The sequence below is a fragment of the Lethenteron reissneri genome, chromosome 8 (genome assembly GCF_015708825.2).
Source record: "Lethenteron reissneri isolate LAM-NWPU_2019-01 chromosome 8, ASM1570882v1, whole genome shotgun sequence".
Taxonomy (NCBI): domain Eukaryota; kingdom Metazoa; phylum Chordata; class Hyperoartia; order Petromyzontiformes; family Petromyzontidae; genus Lethenteron; species Lethenteron reissneri.
This window is the reverse complement of record NC_083786.1, coordinates 7,565,746-7,590,355: the sequence shown is the minus strand read 5'-3', so window position 1 is coordinate 7,590,355 and position 24,610 is coordinate 7,565,746. Positions and strand designations below refer to the sequence as shown.

Sequence of the window (24,610 nt, the reverse complement as noted above, 5' to 3'; positions counted from 1 at the left end):
TGATAATTGTGGTGCGGCTACCCATGTAATGACATTTGTTTAAAAAAAACACGGGCTTTGTAGCTCATCGGATTCCTCGAGTATAAATAAATGTTATGATTCTGATGCATGTCGGCTGGGTGGAGAGAGAGAGGAGGGGGGTGGGTGGAAGGTAAAGGCGTTTGGGGGAGGCAGGTAGTAGGCATGACCGCAACGGGAGGAGGTATTCAGGATGACATCTTCACAATTCTGGCTAATCGCCTGATGAAGCTGTCTGTAATCACCAGCGAAACGTCGTACTCGAGTTGTACGTGTTGTGGGTTCACTCTCACAACGCTCAGGTGTGCAGAAATAGCAACAATTCATTCTGCACGTTCTTGTTTACGTGATACACACTACTAATTAGCCGTATAGGATGGAGGCGGGTTTAACGACACGTTCATATTTACGCGATCTAACCAATATATTGTGTAGAGATAATATTGTTTCGCGAAAGCTTACGTGTTAAACAGGCATGCATACAGGTAGGTAGGCAGGGGAGGGGGTGTATATACAGGAAGGTAGGTGAGCAGGTACGCAGGCAGGCAGGCAGGCAGATAGACATTTGTATGAGTATAGGTAGGCATGCGCACAATGAACAGGGTGCTTCAAAAAAATGTGAACACTTCGGAGAATTTGCAACAACCACGAGAAATGCGCCTCGGGGCTTTGGAGACCACCTGGAGAAGATTTCAGGCACGCGTTGATGATGATGGCGAACAAGCGGAAATACCCTTTGACTTTTTGAAGCTAATAACATTACATTTGTTATCACGTTGCAGCGTATTATCCGTTCTTTGTCCATTAAAAACGAAAGTCCCATTTCAGTGCCAACATTTGTTTGGAAGCAGCCTGTATATGTAGGAAGGTATCTGGATAGGTAGGTAGGTGGACGACCATACAGGTAGCTAGACAGACAAATACATAAACACCCACCGGGCAGAGACACGCGGAGCACTATGGAGGGCTGGGAGCCGACGGGCCCCGCGGCGAACAGCGAGACCCCGAGACGAAGGGCGACCGGAGGCTCCCTGCCCCGGGCACCGCGTGCCCAACGCCGCAGATGCCGGGCCACGTCTCGAGCCAGGACGCCCGACCCGCGGGGCCCGCACGCCGCGTCCACCTCGTGCCGCGGGAACGAGAGGTCGAGGTCGAGACCCGGAGTCGATCCGTTACGACCTTCCCCGAGGGTCGACTCTCCGGTCAGGTCGTGAAGCAAGGCCGTGCCGGCTAGCGGAGACCTCCAAACGTATGATGATGATGATGACGATGCTGCTGATGATGATGCTGCTGATGCTGATGATGATGCTGCTGATGCTGCTGCTGATGGTGATAATGTTGTTATTGTTGATGATGCTGCTGCTGATGCTGCTGCTGATGATGCTGTTGATGCTGCTGCTGCTGATGATAATGATGTTGTTATTGTTGATGATGCTGCTGCTGCTGATGCTGCCGCTGATGATAATGATGCTGCTGATGCTGCTGCTGCTGATGATGATGCTGCCGATGATGACGCTGCTGATGATGATGTTGTTGCTGATGATGATGACGGGCAGCTGATTGCGAGCTGAGCCGCAATGAGCTCGGACGCATCTGCCGCAAGGCGATCGCGCAGTTCCGCGGAAACGGTGAACTCCATCGCCATCGTCACCATCAGCGAGTCGCCACTGATGCCATCACCGCCGGCATTCGACAGCGATGACGACTTTGACGATGCTGAAGATGATGTTGCTGCTCCTGCTGACGCTGCTGATGCTGCTGCTGTTGATGTCCTTGACGCAGACGACGGTGATGATGGTGACGGCGCTGTTGCTGGTGCCTCCGACGACGCTGCTGCTGCTGATGATGATGTTGATACTGTTGCTGCTGTTGCTGCTGCCGATGATGATGAGTGGGGAGCAGCGGTGTAGTCGAGACTAACGAAACTGCGGGCCACGAGGAGTTGCGCGCAAAGGCACGCGCATCCGAAGAAGAGTCGCACAGAACCCATCGTCCCTCCTTCGCCTCTTCCCGTCGTCATCTTCATCATCCTCCACCACCTCCTCCTCGTCGTCGTCAATGCGTCCGAGACCACCGAGGCTCGCGGAGCTTGCAGTTCGATACCCGGCCGAGGTCGGTTTAGGCGCGTGTGGGTGTGTGCGTGTAGGTGTGTGCGTGTGTGTGTACGCGTGTGTGTACGCGCGTGTGTGTCTGTGTACGCGTGTGTGTGTACGCGTGTGTGTGTGTGCGCGTGTGTGAAAATCAATATGTAACAGGCGTGTGTGTGTGAGGTGCTCGCTAACAGCACTTGCCCCTACAGTCTTTTAAGGGTATACGGGGGATCTATGTATGCGTGAGTGTATGTGCGCATGTGTGTGCGTGTGTGTGTGCGTGTGTGTGCGCGTGTTTGCGTGTGCCCCCGACCGCGTCGCACAAGTCCGTAGGCGAACGATAAAACTCAGGGCGTTCGTCAATGACGCTCTTGCTTGCGGCTTTGCAAAATGGAAAGTCTATATGTAACAGGCGACGTTTCGGGCACTGGCCCTTCTGTATCGCGCATACATGCAATGTTTTATAAGATTGTTGCTCTACCCCCCCACCATCCTATAAGAAGGAATGTTTAGCGCTGAGCTGCGATTTTGAGTGGTTGCTGCTGCTGTTGTTGCTACAGGTGGCGTTGCTTAATGACTCAGCGTTGACTAATTAACTCATTAATTGGTGCGTCATGCTTTGAAATCGATCTGTTTTACATAAAATGTTAAAATCGTGGTTTTCTGAACGCATTCGCCCGAAACTGGTCTCAAAAACGCCAAGCGGTCAGCAACAAACGTCGCTGCCAAATTGTGCAATATAAGGCAGGATTGTGTTAAGATGTTTAGATGTAAGATATATCGATTCGTTAAGTAAGGAAATGCTGATGGTGATTGTGATTAAGTTATTGTCGGTGTCGTGTGTTGTGTTATTGTTGCTGTGTTGTTGTGGGTGTGTTGTTGTGTTGTTGTGTTGCTATTGTTGTGTTGTTTGTTGTTGTTGTGTTGTTTTGCTTAAGACAATGGGAAGCTGGCACGTTGACCCACGCAGGAACCTCCTGCGGGGCAGTCTTGAGACTCGGGCAAATCTTTCGTTGAGTCGCACAACACGAATGCTATCATTATGATCACCAAATATTTATCGATATTCACTTAAGCATTTATTTTAATTAATAACAGGGAACTAGGCCTGCTGTCATCATCATCATCCGTAATGATGATATTAATCGATTAATGATAATGATCATCATCGCCCCTCCGATACAGCTGCGACGCTAACACGTGTGCCACGGTGACGATGTCGATCGGCGCTGCTCCGCACGGAACATAAAACCAGAACGCCACTCAAGAAGACGACATCACCTTGCTCGCCCAAAGTGACGCTGATGGCGATGCTGCTGCTGCTGCTGCTGGTGGTGGTGCTGCTGCTGCTGGTGGTGGTGGTGCCGCTGCTGCCGCTGCTGCTGATGGAGACCACCGGGTCACGCGTGTCATCGTCTCGGCGCTGAAAACGCAAATAGTCCCAGAGTCGCACCTGCAGGTTGTCCCACGCGACGCTTCTGTAGCTCACGCCTTTCTACCCCCTCCTCCTCCTCTCTCCTCCCTCCTCTTCCCCCCTCCTCTTCCCTTCTCCCCTCCTCCTCCTCCCTCCCCCCCTCCTCCTCCGCCCTCCTCGACTTCCTCACTCCCCACGTCTGTCCCGACCTCCTCACTCCCTCCGTCTGTCCCTCCCTCCCTTCGTCCTCCCTACCTCCCTCCCACCAATTGACCATTAATTATTTACACACACACGCGCACACGGTCAAAGTCACACACGCGCACACAGTCCCATGCGCGCACACGAATGCGCGCGCACGCAGTCACGCGGAGGCACACACGCACACACACAGTCATGGCCACGCACATACGGTCATGGCCACACGCACACACACACGATCATCGTCACACACACGCACGCAGACAAGACAAAGATCACCCCCCCCCCCTCCCCCCGTCTTGTCTGAACGCACTTTTGTGGCAAGTGCTGTTAGCGAGCAACGCCTATGAAAGCCGGCACGGCACACGTGGGGGTGGGTGGCCAACACCACGTCCGGTCGCCTTTGTCTCCCTCGTGGCGATGTTTACACATCGCACCAGGTACTAATTTGTGGCTGAGTCGACCTAGTGGAGGCCCAGGACCGGTTCAGATATAATCGTCACCGGTGTTGGCCGTGAGCGGGAATCGAACTCGGGTCGCCGGGTTCGCAGCACAGCGCGCTAACCGCTACACACACACACGCACTCGCGTACGCACAGACGGGCGAATGTCGGCTTTTGTGGAGTGTTATGGGTCTGTGTGTGTGTGTTAGTATGTATACGTGGGAGTGTATGGGTCTGTATGTGTGTTGGTGTGTATACGTGGGAGTGTATGGGTCTGTGTGTGTGTGTTGGTCTGAATGTGTGTATGTGTGAGTGTATGGGTCTGTATGTGTGTTGGTCTGAATGTGTGTATGTGTGAGTGTATGGGTCTGTATGTGTGTTGGTCTGAATGTGTGTATGTGTGAGTGTATGGGTCTGAATGTGTGTGTGTGTATGTGTGAGTGTATGGGTCTGAATGTGTGTTGGTCTGAATGTGTGAGTGTATGTATGTGTGTATGTGTGAGTGTATGGGTCTGAATGTGTGTGTGTGTGTGTATGTGTGAGTGTATGGGTCTGAATGTGTGTGTGTGTGTGTATGTGTGCGAGTGTGTGCGTGAGTTGTTTCACGTGGAGTGCCGCAGTAAACCCTCGTGTTGACACGGATACGGGTCAGTTCCGGGATCGCGTTTCCATTGAATTACTCCCTCCGTGTCACCACACCACAACCATCACAATCATCATCATCACAACAGCAATCACAACAATCACAACCATCGCACAACCACCTTACAAACCATCCTCACCAACCACAAGCACCTATTTGATGCTTGCGCACCACTCCGGTTAAAGTACACATTTTCGGCTGAGATGACGTAGAGGCGTCCCATGTCCCAGGACCGGTGTTGGCCGTGAGCCGAAATCGAACCTCGGGTCGCCGGGTTCGTAGCGCAGTGGTAGCGCTAACCGCTGCACCACCGCTCACTCACTCTCTCTTTCGTGCGCTCTTCCATGTGAGTGGAGTCGTAAAATGCGACACGAGCTACGCGCGGAGATGAAGGCGAGAGGGGCTTGAAAGATTACAGTTTTTTTTATTTCAAACAAATCGGATTGGAATTGTGAGGTCAAGAGACAGAGTGCGAGAGAGAGAGGTCGATAGGCACGCAGAGGGAGACACGAGAGATAGGGAAAAACAGATAAAAAAAAAGCAATAGACAGTGGACAGATAAATAAGAGACAGAAGAGGCCGGAAAGAGACTTTGACTTTTAAGCAACTTTTATTGCCGCCAGCAGTAATAGCACTGGAGGCGATTTAGATATGAAATACACAGTCACCAGCAAACAAATGAAACTAAACGTTACAAATCCACGCGCTGTGGCGCTAAAAGCACCGCACACAACACGAAAGAAAAGTCACGTGGTTGTGGTGGTGGTCATCGCGCACGCCACGGTGACGAGCGAGCACTTCAGAAGGTGAACACGAGGGTGTCGTCCACGCTGGTACAGAGAGAGAGATCGAGATGGATAAGAGAGACAGAGTTGCAGAGAGAAGAGATATAGATAGTATACAGACAGACAAAGATAAATTGAGATTTTAACACGTAGGCTTTCGCGACCAATATTATTAAAAATAAAGTTTTTTTGGGGTTCGATCGCGTAAGTATAAATGTGTCGTAATCCTCCACCACCCGACACAGCCAATTAGCAAGGGATTTGTCACGTAAACAAAACGTCAAATAGTTGCTGCTTCAGCCCCCGGTGTGTTGGAGAGTAAATCCACAACATTTACAATTTGAGTAGTAAGACGTTTCGGGGAAAATCGCCCGATGATGCTGGATTTGCATGGCTGATGATGATGGTAATGACGGCGATGATGATGATGATGATGAAATTCCCAATCATATTTCGCGAGTCGCGGAGTTCCAAGTAGGGGAGGGGGGGGGGGGACACACTCACCTTGAAGGACCTATCCAGGAGTTAGGGGCTCCCCCAAAACATTTTGTTTGTAAAGTATTCCGTCAATTCAGCAAAATGCGTGGTTGTCATTTATTCATGTTAGAAGGATATGAACGCGTGCGCGTGTGCATTCATGCCAGCCTGCGTGCAAAACACAAAACAAAGCGTACACAGACACACGTACAACGAAGACAAAGCAACCCCCACCGCTGACACACACACACAAACAACGCAGTCTGAATTGAAAATCAAAATTGCAATCTCAGACGCCGGAACGCAAATGTTGCGAGACAGCTGCCAGCATAATTTATTGCGGGGCTGTCCGAGCGCGCCTGTGTGTGTGTGTGTGCGCGTGATGGCACATCAGTGCTTGGCAGCCGTTTCGAATGTCAGCCAAGGAGCAGTGGGTTTAAAGTAAGTGACAGGCGGAAATCCGACAAAGGTCCCACACCGTGGTCCGTTCGAATCACACGAATTTTTTAGTTTTTATCGCAGCATGAATCCGATGAGCTACGAAGCTCAATGTTTTTTTTTTTCACAGACATTCAGCAGGAGCGGGTAAGAATGTTATGACAATAAAAAAAAACATTGTAGGAGTGCAGAGTATAGGAAAGTTAACACAAAAAACATCACTAAAAATATATATACAAGTAAAACTAAACTATAGAGTTTTTCTTCTTGGGTCTTTCGGTAAAGTCACGTAGAATGGCCGAAACGTCGTGAGAATTATTGTATTATGTTTTATTTTTATTATTTTATTATTTCCATTCTACGTGACTTTACCGAAAGAACCAAGAAGATGAATTCCTGCAGTCACGAAAGCTTTAAATCGAAATTAATAGATTTTTTTTTATCCTGCCATGCAAAGCCCACGGAGGTATTAACTTATTTTCCAGAAGCGACCTGGCCACAAATGATAGCTCAACAAAGTGGCCCATCATGTGGCAATTTATAGCAGCAAAACAATCTTAATAATCTCAATGCACGTTTCTAAATGTGGAGGGGAAAACCGGAGGACCCGGAAATTAAAAAAAAAATATCCACGCGACCACGGTGGGAGAGAGAGAGAGAGAGACGCGAGTTCCCAATATACAACAGGCGTGAGGGTTGGGATCGAACCCCCGACCTCCTGCATACCGGGCGAGGAAGTTAACATCACACGACCTTTATGAATGCGCAGCCCCTGTAATTGCTCAGCAACTAGAGCGCCGTATGGCCGCGAGAGTGGAGCTTCAGACGTTGGGATATTTGACCATGAATTTTCCCTTAATGAGAGGTTTGGCTTTGTGTGTGTGGGAGGAGGAGAATATCAAAGACCCTGCTGAACAGTAAGTAGAATAGACGAGTTCCTGAAAAAATCCGCGCTCGGCGACAAACGCGTTAAGCGAAAACAATTTCTAAATAAATAACGTCATAATAACGATGAAGTTCGGCGAGATACGATGTACTACTACGCACACGCACGGTGAGATGGCGCTACAAATGACCGAGCGTACGCGGCCGCGTTACTGTATCATTCCGAGTACTGAATCGTACCGCTCAGCCGCGCAGGTCAAGAAAGTAGTTCGTCGTCGACCGCTCAGTAACCGCGTTATAACGGCGCGCGTTCCCCGTTATAACTGGCGCGTTATGGCGAAAACGCGTTGTGCGAACACGCGTTAAGCGAGGACTTACCCTATTCAGTGGGGCGGGTGACAGACACTCAGCACCGTCGTCACATCGTGCTTGCTGCGCTGCCCGCCACTGGCCACCACCTTACAGGGCTCGCAGCGAGTTATGAAAGTTTCACAAACGTCGACCGTGATCCACCAAACCCCTTGTCTGCAGAGCCCGAGAAGAGACGGCGCGTGCGTGCGCCACGAGACCGCCGGTGCCGGGACCCGGTCTCAAAGGCCGGACACACAAGGCGACGTACGCGCGCGGAAGCTCCCAGCCCGTGCAGCGAAACGTCGGACACCGTGCCGAACAACACGTGGGAGAGCTTTGTCGTGAGTTTTGTCCAACATTTTGCAGGCGTCTCTTAGCCATTTAAAAAAAAACGAAATCCGGAAACTCATGACCCCCAACTTGGCTGTGCCCCCCCCCCCTAGAGCCAAGAGTTGGGGTCGGGTCGAGAGTTCATGTCCTGCGAGCGCTCCCTGCTGCATGCCTCTGCGTCTCTCCCCGTCTCCCTTCTCTCTCTCTCCTCGTCCTCCGTCCCCTTGTCTCTCCACGTCCCCTTGTCTCTCCACGTCCCCTGTCTCTCCACGTCCCCTGTCTCGTCCCTGCCTCCGTCTCTCCCCGTCTCCACTCTCTCTCTCTCTCCTCGTCCCCTGTCTCTTCCCGTCCCCTGTCTCTTCCCTGCCTCCGTCTCTCCCCGTCTCCCTTCTCTCTCCTCGTCCCCTGTCCCCTTGTCTCTCCACGTCCCCTGTCTCTTCCCGTTCCCTGTCTCTTCCCTGCCTCCGTCTCTCCCAGTCTCTCCGGGGAGACTCGAGGAGGCGGGGGCGACAATTCGGAAACGCTCGGGCGGCGTTCCGCGGATTGGGATGAATATTTGATGTCTTAAAAGGTGCAGCATCCGGGGGAAGCTGTTTGCCACATCCGTCGTGTCTGTGCGTTTGTGTGTTTGTTGTTTTTGTCCCGTTGTTGTCTACGTTGTCGTTGTTGTTTGTTGCTGATTTCACAAAAATAAGTGATGATGACTTTGGACCCGAATGTCGCTTTCTGTATATTTTTTTTGTCTTGGTGCGTTGCGCTTTCCCGCACAGGCAAACACACCTGTCAACCCCTTATCAGTGCCGACCTTATTACAGACCAATTAAGACCTTATTGGCCACCCCGTGTCCTTATGAATCTCAACGTGCTTCCTACAAAGCCCCATCACAAGGGAGATACGTAAACAAAGAGTCACATTTTTTTGTGCCCGTATTGAAACGGCTGTACGCCGTACGGCCCTGAAAACCCAATTTACCTGTACAAGAATACGGAGTAAACCGTATGGGTTGACAGCTTTGGGTAAAACGCGTTAACGCACGGAGGACAAGCTTCCATTTGCGGGGGGTCCCCTCGGCTAGAAGACAATTTGCTACAGTTACGGGCTCGATATGCATGCGAGTGTTATCGCTTTGTACGTATGTATGTTGAACTTCTTTCGCACCGTACGTAGCCAAACGTGCAAATCGGAGGTTGCCGGGGAAGGACAACAAACTGAACACGAAAAGCAGTTTGTTTGTAATTCTGTCTCAAATATTGGACACTTTGCCAACGGTCGTGGAGATGATCTGATCCGAATTTAACTTTAGTGTCGAGTTGTGTTGCCCGTAGGGTCTCGCCTGATAGAAAATTTCAAAGATTACACTCGTAATATTAAAAAAGTCCTAAATTCATTTCAAAAGATATATAATGCATTGATGGTTATGGGAGTCAATTTAAACGTTCATTTAAATATATTTAATAGCCATATTTGATTTGCTAAAATAAATACAATAACCCTATGTGTTCTGACATTTAGGCCACCCTGTATACAAATAATAATAATCACACTCTTAGGTTTTTTTTCGGTAAAGTCACGTAGGTGAAAAATAAATAATATAAATAAATAATATTTTTTACCTAATTTTTACCTACGTGACTTTACCGAAAAAACCTAAGAGTATGAATCCTTGCAGTCACGAAAGCTTAAAATCTAGAAATAATAATCACACCACCAGTTCATAGAGAATGCTGTGCAACAGTGCATGAATCACCCTATCATGAATAGCAGCAGTCATTAACTACTAAATAAAAAAATCTTAATTCTCTATCACCTCCTGGATAAATTATCAGCATCAGCAATTGTTAACTAATGATGACAATAGGTAGTAATAATAATACATTTAAAAGCAATGTGCGCCTGGAAGACTGATGCTATCCTCTTTTTTGTTGTTGTTAAAAACTAAAAATAATCTCGATCCTGAGCGACGTCGCTTAAAAACGGCGTTCTCGAAGGGCTAAAGAGCTGAACGTTGGCACGAGTCTGTTGCTTGGAACTCAAATAAATAACAAAACTGCATTCATCGAACTTGGGACACCCCCCCCCCCCCCCACCATCATGCACATAAATTACGGCGTGGAGGTTAAACCGCTTGAACTATGGGGTCAGGAACATCTCAATTATTCATAACAGAGGCTTTTTTGGTTATATCGCGTAAATATAAACTGGCCACCTACCACCCGCCACAACCAATTAGTAGATGAGTCGCGTGAACAGAACGTGTGTGTTGGAGAGTAAATCCACAACATTTACATGTACTCTTTGGTTCTTTCGGTATAGTCACGTAGCTAGAAAAAGAATAGATCACGACGTTTCGATCGCAACACAAGCAATCGTCTTGCTGTGGTTGTCCCACCTGATGACGATTGCTTGTGTTGCGATCGAAACGTCGTGATCTATTATTTTTCTACCTACGTGACTTTACCGAAAGAACCAAAGAGTATGGATTCCTGCAGTCACGAAAGCTTCAAATCAACATTTACATGTGTTTAGGGTGTTGGCGGGTTTTGACGACACATTCATATTTACGCGATCGAACCCCCAAATCTCTATTATTGATAACATTGGTCGCGAAAGCCCGACTGCGTGTTCATCTCAACGGTCATGAATCGGTTCATAAAATGAATCGCACCTCCACCTGGCTTTGACATTCCTCCTCCTCCTCGAAGACACCGGCGGTGTAACCATCAACAGCATCGGAACGTCTTCGACAAGCCGATGCTGCGCCGCAGATCATTTACGATATGAACACTCCATACAGACACAAGCCACGTGAGTGCGATCTTGGCCCGTGTCACCGAAACTATGGGACCATATCGTTGACCAAATAGAGACCCGTAGATTTGCACAGAGACTCACGGAAATAAATAGAGTTACATCGAGGACAAGCTGTAGCAGGAAGGTGATCAATACAAGCTGTGGCCCACACAGTCAACCCACTGCGGTTTGCGCTCTCCTTCAACGGGGGAGGAGGAACAGCAGCCACACGACACGAACTCTGGCTGCAGAGTTTGGTAGTACATGTTGTTTAAGTCGTTTATTGTGAAAAATCGGTCACAGTTCCTATGACGACTGTCTCATTGCTTTTATGGCTTTATTTTGGTGATTTTCGAAAAGTTGTTTGGTTTGGCCATGTTTGTTTGTTGTAATACAGAGTTAGACTGATGGCCTTAATCTAAGTTGTCTTGTGGTTGTTGTTGTTGTTTGACTTGCATTCCACTGGGATATTTGCACAGGGTTGGTGTACGGTGAGTTTTTCTGCAATATTTTTCTGTCTTTTCTTGGATTTTCTGTTTGCACATAGTCTCTTTAAGATGTTTTCTTGTTCATGTTTTTGTTTTTTTGTTTGTTGCGGTTGCACCCGATTCAAGAGCCGAATAGCTCACAGGGCTATTCCTAATAAATTAACTTTGAACTCAGTCTGTGTCCGCCGCCGCCGTCTCGTCGTGGCAGCAGCAGCAACAGCACCTCGACATTGGGCATCGAGCTCTTGAACTTATCGCGGCCACGCTCAAGAAAACAAAGAGAAAAACCGCCGTACGCAGCCGGTAACATCACCACGCACTTTGGTTCAACACTGGTGGGGTGGGTGGGTGAGCTTCGTTTGCGCTGCTTGCAATACGCAGTGTGTCCGCCAGAGGGCGCCGCCACACCTGCCTACGCCGATGCGTTCTACCAGGAGCCCGAACGATGTTATTAACCAGGTGATTTGGTGGTGCTGCTGCAGCTGGTGCACAAACAACAACAACGCAACACGGAATGCCGGTATTCAAGCGTGGTGCACTAACCACGGCGCCACCGCTCGGTAAAAAAAAAACGTTAACTAAACTTTTTATAAATTTTACCAGGTAAGGCTCACTGAGCTGCATAGCTCTTTTTGAGAAGCGAACTGGCAACAAATGACGGCTCAACGAAGTTGCCTTATTTTCGTGTGGAAATGTATAGCAACCAAATACTCCAAACGCACGTTTTAAATGTGGAGAGAAAAACGTCGGGACCCGGAGAAAAATCCACGCGACTACGGGAAAAGGAGAGACACGCAGATTCCAAATGTACAGCAGGCGTCACGGCCTGTATCAAACCCACTACCTCTTGTGTACCAGGCGAGGTAGTTGACATCTCGCCACCGCGGTGCCCATATCATAACGCTCTGGATCAATTAAGTTCTGTCTTCTAGATTGGAAGCTTTCGTGACTGCAAGGATTCATATTCTTAGGTTTTTTCGGTAAAGTCACGTAGGTAAAAAATTAAAATTAATAAAAGTAAAATAAAATAAAAAAATAAAAATCACGACGTTTCGGAGGCAACACAAGCTTCCGTCTTCAGGTGGAACCGTTACAGCCCGACAGCTGTATCAAGTGTAGTATACATTAAGGGTTGGACTGTGTCACCTTCTCTCTGGGTTGAGACATAGAGGCAAGAGAGAGGGAGACCGCTGATTATGATGGTGGTTGACGATGGTGCCACCAAGACATGCAGTGTTGGTGGCGAGATGTTAACTACCTCGCCTGGTGTACAGGAGGTCGTGGGTTAGATCCCGACCCTGACGCCTGCTGTATAGTTTTAGTTTGCGTGTCTCTCTCTCCGTGGTCGCGTGGATTTTTCTCCGGGTCCTCCGGTTGTTTCCTTCACATTTAGAATCAACATCATGCGTTTAGAGTATTTGGCTCCTGTAAATTTCCACATGATGGTGATAAGCCACTTCGTTGAGCTATCATTTGTGGCCAGGTCGGTTCTGAAAAAGAGCTGTATAGCTCAGTGGGCCTTACCTGATATAAAATAAAACATAGTTCTTCTTGGTTCTTTCGGTAAAGTCACGTAGAAGGGAAATAATAAAAATAAAACATAATAAAATAATTCTAACGACGTTTCGGCCACAACGCAAGCAGCCGTCCTCAGGTGAAGAACAGGTCTGTCAGACGGCTGCTTGCGTTGTAGCCGAAACGTCGTGAGAATTATTTTATTATGTTTTATTTTTATTATTTTATTATTTCCATGCTACGTGACTTTACCGAAAGAACCAAGAAGATGAATCCCTGCAGTCACGAAAGCTTTAAATCGAAATAAACATAGTTGTTCGTATTTTTTTGGTACACGTACAGCCCCGTTGTCAATCCACTGCTGGATGAGGGCTTCCCCGTGCCGAGTCGGTCCCGGGGGTTTATTTGAGCCAACTTCTCGCTTGTCAGTGCGCGTTGGTGAAGGCGGGGGGGGGCATAGACGCAGGGGCATAGTACAGGACAACAATGGATGTTTTTTCTGCACTGCCATCTGTTCACAACGTAACTCCTACAAATGTTTAAAAAAACAACTATTGCATTCAGGAAGAGCGTCTGACTCGAGTTATATTTTGCGCTGCTAAATGGACACCCAGTACGGTAATATACCTTTACAAGGCTGTTGAGAAACGCGCCGTTTGGGAGTAGCATCCGTGAAGTCCGGAACGGCGCACGAGGGGTTGGGTGACCAGCACAAAGCCCGACCGCCTTTGTCTCCCCTATACTGGCTACTCAATTGAGGGTGAGTTGACCGTGAGCGGGAATCGAACTCGGGTTGCCGGGCTCGTAACGCAGCCACGCAATGACACGCTGACATAACAACAGCGGCCGACATTCGTCACTAAGTGGCGGTGACGTCACCAGAGCGATTGTGCCAGGCTAGGTGCACTTTGAGGCCACGTGAAGTGTCGAAAGCTCGCTGGCAGGTCACAGAACAGACCCAGGTGCCCCATGGGTTGACTGACTGAGATGACGGGCAGATGCACCAGCTGTGCCCTCCACTGTCGCAACTTGCTGCATTTTATCCGCCCTGTGTTCCGCCCGTTGTTGTGAGCATCGCTCCTCTGCCCTCCGTTGTTGTTAGAGGGCGACTGCCTCCAACCGCCTGGTGGCGTCCTTCACGAGCCTCCTCTACAGAGACCGATCTTGACCCCGCTGGTACCATTCATCAGATAGTCCACTCTGACCCACATCCTCCTGTACCACATCGCTCCATCTCCTCCCCATCCCGTGCCGCGCCCGTTTAGCCCCCTCAACCCGGCCAAACAGAAGCTGCTTGGGCATGCGGTGGCTGGGTACGGGGGGGCTACAATGACCCAGCCAACGCAGCATACCTGGCGCGTCCGAGTAGCTATAACTGATGGGACTCTGACCACACACAACAACAACAGCCACCATTCGCCACTAAGTGGCGGTGACGTCACCACGACGCTTGTGCCAGGCCATGTGCACCTTGAGGCCACGTGAAGTGTCGAACGCCCGCTGGCAGGAGGTCACGGGGCAGACCCAGGTGCCACGGGTCGACTGACCGAGATGACCGAGATGACTGGCTGATGCACCACCTGTGCCCCCTACTGTGACAACTCGCTGTGCTTTAGCCACCCGGGGCTCCGCTCGTTGTTGTGAGCGTCGCTCCTCCGCCCTCCGTTGTTGTTGGAGGGCGACTGCCTCCAACTGCCCAGTAGCCACCACACACACACGCACTGACACATACCTTACACACACATTGACCCTTCCACTGATCTCCTCCCCCCACCACCCTTCCCAGCACCCCCCCTCCTTGCCAAAGCTCAGTACCAAATACAACCTGTGGTGACGTTTCGATCCGCACCCCATATAAGGAATCTCCCCCCAACGTTCCTCGCTTTCTCACTCTCGCCCCCCCCCGCCACCGCCGTCTTGCCCTAAGCGCACTAACAAATCCAACTCCATCGCTTACCCCCCCCCCACCACCTCTGTCACTCTCGCCGCCTTTGTCTAAGCGCACTGCGAAATACAATCGTCAGTGACGTCACGCTCCACCCCCCCCCCCTATATAAGAGACCTCCCCCACCCCATACGCGGCCGCCCGCGACGATGGCGGAGCATCAGCAGAGCGCAGGGAGACGTGAGGATCCGTGACCCCTTCCCCACGCACATCGCCTCCCTCCCGGTCTTTCTCCTCGTCCTCGCAGGTAACCACGCAATGCCGGTCGCGGCGGTGCGGACGGGCAGGAGGTCTCGCGGCCCTCCTCGTACGTGAAATTATCGCCACAACCGCCCCCCCCACCCCCTACCCCCCCCTCCGACTGGGCGGGGTGGGCGTGGGCCACCGCGGTTGGACGGCTCTCCGCGCAGCCAGAGCCCGCCGGACGTCTAGGAAAGGCGTAAGGCTGCGGTCGAGGCCTACTTTCTTCGGTCTCCGGTTTTCGAAGGCGGCGGCGGCGGCCGCTGCGTTTTTGGGAGTCGTCGCCGATATCGAAGCTCGCTGCGTTTGTGCGCGACAGGGAAACTGTTAACTGGCCGTGCCCCACCGCGGGATAATGGTTTATTAGCTTTGATGAAGCGGCTCTAAAGAAGGGATCGGTGTGGAGGGGGGGGGGTACGCGATGGAGGTGGTTCGGCTGCTACTGTACCAGTTAATGATCGTTTCGCGTCCGTCGGCGTGCCGACTCTTGGCCACCACGACGGAATATACAAAGCTCGCTGGGTTGTGTTGCTGTTGGCAAACGATACGACGGACACTGACATTTGCTCAGACGCACAAACACCGCCCCCCCCGTACGACGATTTGCACGTACGGCATAAAACGACCATGCCGCGCCCGTCCGGGCTACGGTCTCTCTCTCTGCCGTCTCGCCGCCGCACGTGTTGCGAGCCCAGTCCCCTCCCCGCACGTGTTGCGAGCCCAGTCCCCCCTCCGCACGTGTTGCGAGCCCACAGTCCCCTCTCCGCACGTGTTGCGAGCCCACAGTCCCCTCTCCGCACGTGTTGCGAGCCCGCGCAGTCCCCTCTCCGCACGTGTTGCGAGCCCACAGTCCCCTCTCCGCACGTGTTGCGAGCCCGCGCAGTCCCCTCTCCGCACGTGTTGCGAGCCCACAGTCCCCTCTCCGCACGTGTTGCGAGCCCACAGTCCCCTCTCCGCACGTGTTGCGAGCCCACAGTCCCCTCTCCGCACGTGTTGCGAGCCCACAGTCCCCTCTCCGCACGTGTTGCGAGCCCGCGCAGTCCCCTCTCCGCACGTGTTGCGAGCCCACAGTCCCCTCTCCGCACGTGTTGCGAGCCCGCAGTCCGCTCTCCGCACGTGTTGCGAGCCCAGTCCCCTCTCCGCACGTGTTGCGAGCCCAGTCCCCTCTCCGCACGTGTTGCGAGCCCACAGTCCCCTCTCCGCACGTGTTGCGAGCCCGCGCAGTCCCCTCTCCGCACGTGTTGCGAGCCCGCGCAGTCCCCTCTCCGCACGTGTTGCGAGCCCGCAGTCCCCTCTCCGCACGTGTTGCGAGCCCACAGTCCCCTCTCCGCACGTGTTGCGAGCCCACAGTCCCCTCTCCGCACGTGTTGCGAGCCCAGTCCCCTCTCCGCACGTGTTGCGAGCCCAGTCCCCTCTCCGCACGTGTTGCGAGCCCAGTCCCCTCTCCGCACGTGTTGCGAGCCCCAGTCCCCTCTCCGCACGTGTTGCGAGCCCACAGTCCCCTCTCCGCACGTGTTGCGAGCCCGCGCAGTCCCCTCTCCGCACGTGTTGCGAGCCCGCGCAGTCCCCTCTCCGCACGTGTTGCGAGCCCGCGCAGTCCCCTCTCCGCACGTGTTGCGAGCCCGCGCAGTCCCCTCTCCGCACGTGTTGCGAGCCCGCGCAGTCCCCTCTCCGCACGTGTTGCGAGCCCGCGCAGTCCCCTCTCCGCACGTGTTGCGAGCCCGCGCAGTCCCCTCTCCGCACGTGTTGCGAGCCCGCGCAGTCCCCTCTCCGCACGTGTTGCGAGCCCGCGCAGTCCCCTCTCCGCACGTGTTGCGAGCCCGCGCAGTCCCCTCTCCGCACGTGTTGCGAGCCCGCGCAGTCCCCTCTCCGCACGTGTTGCGAGCCCGCCCAGTCCCCTCTCCGCACGTGTTGCGAGCCCACGGTCCCCTCTCCGCACGTGTTGCGAGCCCTCGGTCCCCTCTCCGCACGTGTTGCGAGCCCACGGTCCCCTCTCCGCACGTGTTGCGAGCCCACGGTCCCCTCTCCGCACGTGTTGCGAGCCCTCGGTCCCCTCTCCGCACGTGTTGCGAGCCCTCGGTCCCCTCTCCGCACGTGTTGCGAGCCCTCGGTCCCCTCTCCGCACGTGTTGCGAGCCCTCGGTCCCCTCTCCGCACGTGTTGCGAGCCCTCGGTCCCCTCTCCGCACGTGTTGCGAGCCCACGGTCCCCTCTCCGCACGTGTTGCGAGCCCGAGCCGTCCCCTCTCTGCACGTGTTGTGAGCCCAGTCCCCTCTCCGCACGTGTTGCGAGCCCACACAGTCCCCTCTCCGCACGTGTTGCGAGCCCACACAGTCCCCTCTCCGCACGTGTTGCGAGCCCACACAGTCCCCTCTCCGCACGTGTTGCGAGCCCACACAGTCCCCTCTCCGCACGTGTTGCGAGCCCACACAGTCCCCTCTCCGCACGTGTTGCGAGCCCGAGCCGTCCCCTCTCCGCACGTGTTGCGAGCCCACACAGTCCCCTCTCCGCACGTGTTGCGAGCCCACACAGTCCCCTCTCCGCACGTGTTGCGAGCCCACACAGTCCCCTCTCCGCACGTGTTGCGAGCCCACAGTCCCCTCTCCGCACGTGTTGCGAGCCCACACAGTCCCCTCTCCGCACGTGTTGCGAGCCCACACAGTCCCCTCTCCGCACGTGTTGCGAGCCCACACAGTCCCCCCACACAGTCCCCCCTCCGCACGTGTTGCGAGCCCAGTCTCCAGGATTTCTAGCAAAGCTTCTAGCCGTGGCACCACCACGACTCGCTACTCCCACACTACTGCAGCGATACAATAAGCCCATTCGTCATTACCACGCGCGGCGATCAATTCTTATGAATGTATCGATGAACGTCTGCAGTTTTTTTTCTTAAATCTTTGAAGTTGCGTTTTAAAGATCACAGATGACGATCCGTGCCGGGTAAGTTTTTGTTCGGAGGCTCGCGGTATTTCTAGTGACGGCTGTGGCGGGCTCACTGCATCACCAAACCTCCACCCCCCTTGCTTCACAGTTGCACTATCGCCTGTACGTAACGAAGTGTGCATGCAGATTTGTTCTTTTTAAGAACCCCCCCCCCCTCCCCAGGTCTACTCAGCCTTGATTAAGTGCCTGGCACGGTAGGGGGGGGGGCACAGGTGGTGCATCGGCCAGGCCATCTCAGTCGGTCAACCCATGGCACCTGGGTCTGTCCCGTGACCTCCTGCCAGCGGGCTTTCGACACTTCACGTGGCACTTAAAGGGCACCTAGCCTGGCACAAGCGCCGTGGTGACGTCACCGCTAACTAGTGGCGACTGGCGGCTGTTGTTTGTGTGTAAACATCAACATCTGGGGAGACGGAGGCGGCCGAGCGTGATTATGTAGGGGTGGGGGGCTTATGTTCTATGTATGTCATTTGTGCAATGTGTCTGTTTCGCGTGTTGTGTGGAATGTGGTGAACCTTGGGCAGAGGGGAGAGATTGTACACAAGTTGCCCTACAAGTTGCCTGTGTGTGTGGGTTAACGCGAGTGTGCAAAGTTTGCAGAGGTGGTGTAAAAAAAGTGTCTCGGTGTGGGGTTTCCTTTTTTGAAGGTTGAGGACAACGGTCTGTCTGTTACGGGGACGTCCACGTTTTAACGCGTTAAGATACAACAAAGACGACAACGCACCTCTTACACTTGTCAATAAAGCTGCGACCCTTAAAATAAAAAAGTAGATGATGGTCGACGTTTCAGGCAGTTGCCCTCGTGCGTGGCGCAAAAGTATGAATGGTGTGAGAAGACGCGGGATAAGTGCTAAGTGTGCGCATTTTAAATCTGTGTGGCTATCATTGTTTTATGAGATGAGTTAAGGTTGCATGCGGGGAGTGCAGCAAAATTAAATAATTTGTTTCCATAAGATAAATGTGGCGACAAAACGGGTGTGTGTGTGCGAGGGCACGTGATTAGTTTGGAAGTGCCCAGATGTCAACTTTGCACGTGGTGGGTTCCTCCGTGTGTTTATGGGGAGCGATGGTGGAGCAGTTGGTGCGCTGCAATGCGAACCCGGCGACCAGAGTTCGGTTTCCGCTCACGGCGAACACCGGTGACTATCTGACTCTGTCCTGGGCCTCCCCGAGGTCGAGTCTGCCTCGAGTACCTGGCACGGTGTGTAAACATCGCCACTAGGGAGACAAAGGCCGCCTGTGTGTGGTGCTGGCCTCCCACACTCCCTCGTGAGCCGTGCCGGCCTTCATAGGTGCTCGCTAACAGCACTTGCCCCAACAGTTTGTTAAGGCTACACGGGGGGATCATTACGGGAAAGTTCGAACAGATTAATAAGAGACCATGTCGGCATGATAACCTCCTACAGAGATAGTGTCAACAAGTGTGTGTTGCAGGTATACAACTTATGGGACTCCTTGGTTTTTATAAGGTACACTTACCAAGTTACATGCTTGAAAGTTCACATCCCCCACTTGCATTAAGACACTTTTTGATCCGTACATGTGTGGAAATATATTTATTTCCTTAATGAAGTGGGAAAAAATGCAAATGCTCTAATCAAATATCTCAGAAGCCAAGGAGGGGGGGGGGGGTTGAACCTGGATTAGATGGGGGGGGATGGCCACAGTCCTCCAACAGGTTTTCCGTAGGCTGCTTGTTGGGCTCCTTGGTGGGGCAATACAAGGCAGTGCAGCAAAGACCATTGTTGTAATGTACTATACCCCCCTCCACGTTTCTACTCCCCACCTTCAACCTCAACTCACCAGCCCAGCGTGGTGAAGTATGGTTTAATAAATCCCACGACCCACTAGATTGTGTGGAGGGGGCCCTTTGTCCAACAAGTGTGTGACTTGGGGTGCTGTGGTGGGGGTAAGCCTAGTTAAGGCAGTGCTCCAAGTGGCCTGGGTTCCATTCCTGGCAACGATGCAACAACATCCGTGGCAGGTGGTATCTTGAACCTGTGCTGGGTCTCAACAAAGTCTTTGGCCTTGAATGAGTAACCCCCCCCCTGGTGCATCGTCAACGGCAGCGCTGGGCATGTGTGGTGCTGGCCGCGCCACTGGCCCTGTTTGCACTCCTGAGTAGGTGCTCGCTTGACATCACGGTCCTCCGCATCCTTGTAATGTCGAATGGTGCTAGTTTGTGTGCAAATGTAATGTTTATTCATGCATGCAGATTATGACACTACACATTCAAGCTTTTGCATTCTGCTTTGCATAAAGTTGTGCCATCAGTGAACATATGCAATGAATAACAGATTAATGAAAACACCTACGATAGTTCCATTCTGAAGGTCCATTTTTGAAATTGTCTTTTCAATTAAACTGAATAAATTTTAACGATGTTGATTTGCATTCAGGAAAAGCTGCTTCACGCGTTCACTAGACAGATTCTAAGAAACCAGATGGATAGACGGGGACCCACCAGTCAAAACCCCGGGTTCACATCTCGCTTCCTACAGCTGCCTGTTTTAAACCAGGTTCTCCGAATCAGAATATTTTCTACTGTAGAAATCCGATGAGCTATAAAGATGTCCAGTAGGACTTCTCATGTCTACGGAGCAGATGGCTTCAGCCCAGTCACCAATGACGACACCAAAATGAAGAATATTGCAATAAAGTTGGTCCTGCGCTTTTATTTTTAAATAAAATTCCAGCTGTAAAAATATCGGCTTTTGTAGTGCGCTCTTGTACCAGGGTAGGTGTGAAAGTGCCACTTAATACCATGTCGACTCAAGGTTGTCTTGAAGAGACCTTGGGCGGTAGCTCTGTGATGTCCACTTCCGCGAGCGGTTATCTAACAGACTTGCTCTGCGTCCGTTCCGAATGGGGTTCTTCGTCTCCTTGACGTGATGCCGACGGCAAACTCTCGCTACAATTGGTGGAAAATTACAAACTGAAAGAAAAATTCTGGAACACAGCTCTAAGCAATACTGCCTGTTACCATATCGCTCAAATCTTGTCTTGTCTGCACATCCTGCATCGCTGACTGTGGAGGATGTTGCTGTTTGCTATATTCCTGTTGCTGTATGCCCCTGTTCTGCTATGTGCGCGGACTCCTACTTTATGGGTGATATTGGAACGTAAAGTAAATATGTATTGATTTTTCCCTTCCCATCTCCAGGTTGGCAAGCGTTTGTAACGTGCCAAACGCTACCAACCCAGCGCGCCACGACGGGCCGGCGCAGTTCGTGAGCGGTGACGGCGTGGGGGCAGAGCGCCGGCGCCGGCGCTCCCGCTACTGCTGCTGTAGCGCCGGCAGCGGAGGTGGTGGGAGCAGCGGTCGCTGCTGCTGCTGCGGCGGTGGCGCCGGCGTCTGCGATGATGTTTCGCGACCAGGTCGGCGTCCTGGCGACCTGGTTCAAGGGCTGGAACGAGTGCGAGCAAACCGTGGCGCTGCTGTCGCTGCTCAAGCACGTGAGCCGCACGCAGGCGCGCTTCCTGCAGCTCTGCCTGGAGCACTCGCTCGCCGAGTGCGCCGAGATCCACGCCCTGGAGCGCGAGGCCAACGATCCGGGTAAGCGGCGCTAGCCGCCACCGTGGCCTTGGCTCGCGTTGACACCACGCGTGGGCATGGCGCCACATTTGTGCCCGAGTGGCCTTACGAATGACTTGTTCTATGCACAGGTTGTCCTTCCGAAAGAGGCTTTTTTTTTTGTGCGTGTAAACCGGATCTCTATCCGCGATTGCACATGGCAATGTCGTCCCCTACTGTGAACTTGGCAGGATCCTCTTGAAAATGAATCTTGACACTCGGTCAGTGTTTGTGTAAACAAGCATAATGACAATGAAGTTATTTCGACAACTCCGGTCCTTGCTCCTCTGGTCCACCTTTCCGTGCTTTACCACTTGTCGTCTGGTCAAATCCAAATTTGAGTTGCGCAATACTCGCGGCGAATTGCTAATTGTGTGGATCTCAGCAATTTTGTAATCCTGAAGATGGGGTTCTTGTGGCCTTGTACTTTGTGTCCCACTTGTCATCCTTGGTCAATCTACGGCTTTGTGAAGGCCGAAGGCCTCCTTGAGCCATCGCCATATCGCATGCTTGTGATGTAACAGTCCGACCTAGCATCTGCAAACGAGAGCCCGTTTCATGGCCCCCGCACCTCCGAGTAGCCCCAAACCTCCGATTTTTTTTGCACGATTGGCTACGTACATTGCGAAAGAAGTTTCAAATACATACACACCTCTGCAGTGGGCCAATCTTCTTGGGCGCTTTTTCTCCGTTGGCTGCCACTGCCGTTGGTCTCGAGCACGGTTGCGCAACACTCCTCCTAACTGCTTGCCGAATACGCTGCGTGCGATGTAGAGTGCCGATTTTCAAATGGAGATGAAGGCTCCCTACTACACTGATGAGTTGTTTAGAAAGCTAGTCCACGAGCTCGGATACAGTGGACTTGACAGTGCCACCTGAGGGGGGCGTAGATTTGAGTGGTTCCAATTACGTTGTGGTCAATACACCCAATTTGTCAATAAACCATGCTATCGTTAGTTAGAATAGGAGTCTTGTTTAGACTGGAGGAATCCGATGAGCTATGAAGCTCTTTTTTCACATGTCGAGTAGGGCAGCTCTGCAAGTTGCAACAATAAATACAAATAAGTGGTAAGAGTGAAGAAGTAGAGGAAGGTACGCAAGTCATTTACATTAGTCGGTTGCGTTGCACACTCTTATCGTCCGTAATATTTAAATGACTAAATTTGGTTGTCAATTTCCCGCTCTGGCCCATGGACGAATCATCCGCTGGTTGCAACCTGTAACGAATTGACTTGCAACTTAATCTCGCCGAATCATCTCAAAGTATGCTACAGCGAGTTGCTTGCACAGATGGCTGGAGGCATTGAGTTCCAGACTGGTGGTAGCAGAGGAGGTCAAGCGGCCCTCGCACTTCAGCCGATGGTTTGGCTGCGGGTTTCGACCCGAGTCTTGGACCAGTACGTGGTGGAGGGGAGTATTGAGTGAGCTGAGAGAAAGAAGGGAGCTAGATGGGGGGGGCGGGAGGGGGGGATGAGTTCCTCATGGACGATCTTGAAGAATGTGTGCGATCTTGACGTTTGCTCTCAGTTTTGGACTAGGAAGATGTCGTCTCGCACTGGTAGTAACCTCCTGGTTACACCAGCCCACGGGATTATTCTGTCCTTGCGTCGTGCAGGGAGGGGCTGGGTGGGGGGTGGCTGGCTGGGTGGGGAGGGGCTGGGTGGGGAGGGGCTGGGTGGGGAGGGGCTGGGTGGGGAGGGGCTGGGTGGGCCTATACTCAACGTTTAACCTACTCACGCCGGCTTGTGCCCGCCCTCACCGTCGGGCATATTTGCGGAATACACCACGCCGCCGTTGACCCTGGCCATTGACCGAGCAACCCACCGTTCCTACCAGCTCCCTCCGCAGCAGGACAATGTGTTTTACAAGTGCCGGTGACAAGTTGGGCAGCACGGCACTTGTTGAATTTCCCGGGGACGTGTGGCGGCGGCCGAGGGTTTGTACGTGCAAGATAAAGAGCTCCTTTGGTTTTTGGATTCTGCCTGCATCCAAGCTCCCTCGTGTAGGACGGCGAGTTCTGTTTCTCGTGTTTATAATTGGATGCATCATCACCTGGCTCATGTGAGCGGCTTGTATTGAGAGAGGGAACACTTTGTGAATTTTCTGGAATTTTGCAACACGGCATCGGGGCCAAAAGTGACTGCAAGTGGTTTGGTCAGAACAGATTTGTTTGTGTACAAATTTAATGGTCGTAATTGGCTCTCAACTTTGGGTTTTCCCTGTCTTGTCGTGTGTTGCGACACCTTTATTTTTTTGGGCCGTGCCTCTGAATACTGCCTCCCGGGTTAGAGCTACTTTACCCGTCCCGTGTTGTTTGCGTTTTGTTGAAAATGGTGAGGTGGTTTTGGGCAGGCCACATCGCTCTGAGTGAGGGAATAACAGCCGAAGGGAGAAGAACTTGCCTGGGGTACCGCCACTGCGGAGATGGAGTGGTACAACATTTCCATTTCTTCTTTTGCACATAGTTGTGCAGTGTGTTCACTTGAATTTAGAATTTATTTTCGCATCTCTCTCAGTATAGTTTGTTTCCATACGGCTCGCTAAAGTTAATTCCTATAAATGAACTGGCGTGCGGTGCGTGTGTATAAAAAAACTATCGTCACCAAAACGTGAGAGCGGTCTCGTTGTTTGGGCGTTCTTCAGTTTTGCCTTTTCTTTAGTTCGTCCTGGAATAACCCTGGCGGAGCTTTAATTTTATTTTCGTGGCTTAAACGCGAGGCGGCCGCGGTCAATGTCGCTGGAGGATCCTCCCGTCGGTCGCCTGCGGTCCGCATTGGTGCCCTCCGTCACCAGCTGATAAAGAGCCGCTTTGTTTTTGCATCGCTTCCCCCCCTCCCCACCCCCAAGTCGGACTAGGGCTGTTTTTTGAGCCCCTTTGCCAGCTGCTGCTCGTGGAACTTTGTCGTTGCTCCAAACCAGAGGGCTGAGGAATTGAACGGCAATGACTGGTTTGTTACGGCCGCGTCGGTTTTCCGCCGTTGTGCCACGTAGCCCTTGGTGTGTACTCCTGCGGGTCGTGCCGCGTGTTCGCGATGCCTGAC

General features: G+C 52.3%; 2 protein-coding genes across 7 annotated transcripts in view; one reads left to right on the top strand and one right to left on the bottom strand.

Moving 5' to 3' along the window:
- LOC133361896 (leukocyte tyrosine kinase receptor-like) overlaps positions 1–7,933 on the bottom strand; it is a 77,345-nt gene extending 69,412 nt beyond the window's left edge. Inside the window, exons 1-2 of one of the 3 annotated variants that reach the window (XM_061580877.1) lie at positions 7,773–7,933; positions 955–3,531 (exon numbers count right to left, since the gene is read on the bottom strand). In XM_061580877.1, the coding sequence (XP_061436861.1) occupies positions 955–2,047 (1,093 nt within the window). In that variant the 5' untranslated portion in view covers positions 2,048–3,531; positions 7,773–7,933. Of the gene's footprint in view, positions 1–954; positions 3,581–7,772 lie in introns of those variants that run through there. The other 2 variants (XM_061580888.1, XM_061580884.1) reach the window with 2 other exon arrangements.
- Positions 7,934–14,942: 7,009 nt separating this feature from the next.
- Positions 14,943–24,610, top strand: part of LOC133362197 (protein Smaug homolog 1-like) — a 57,376-nt gene continuing 47,708 nt past the window's right edge. For all 4 annotated transcript variants that reach the window (XM_061581155.1, XM_061581146.1, XM_061581149.1 and 1 more), the window contains exons 1-2: positions 14,943–15,061; positions 21,159–21,551. In XM_061581155.1, coding sequence (XP_061437139.1) covers positions 21,356–21,551 — 196 coding nt within the window. In that variant the 5' untranslated portion in view covers positions 14,943–15,061; positions 21,159–21,355. The remainder of the gene's footprint in view (positions 15,062–21,158; positions 21,552–24,610) is intronic.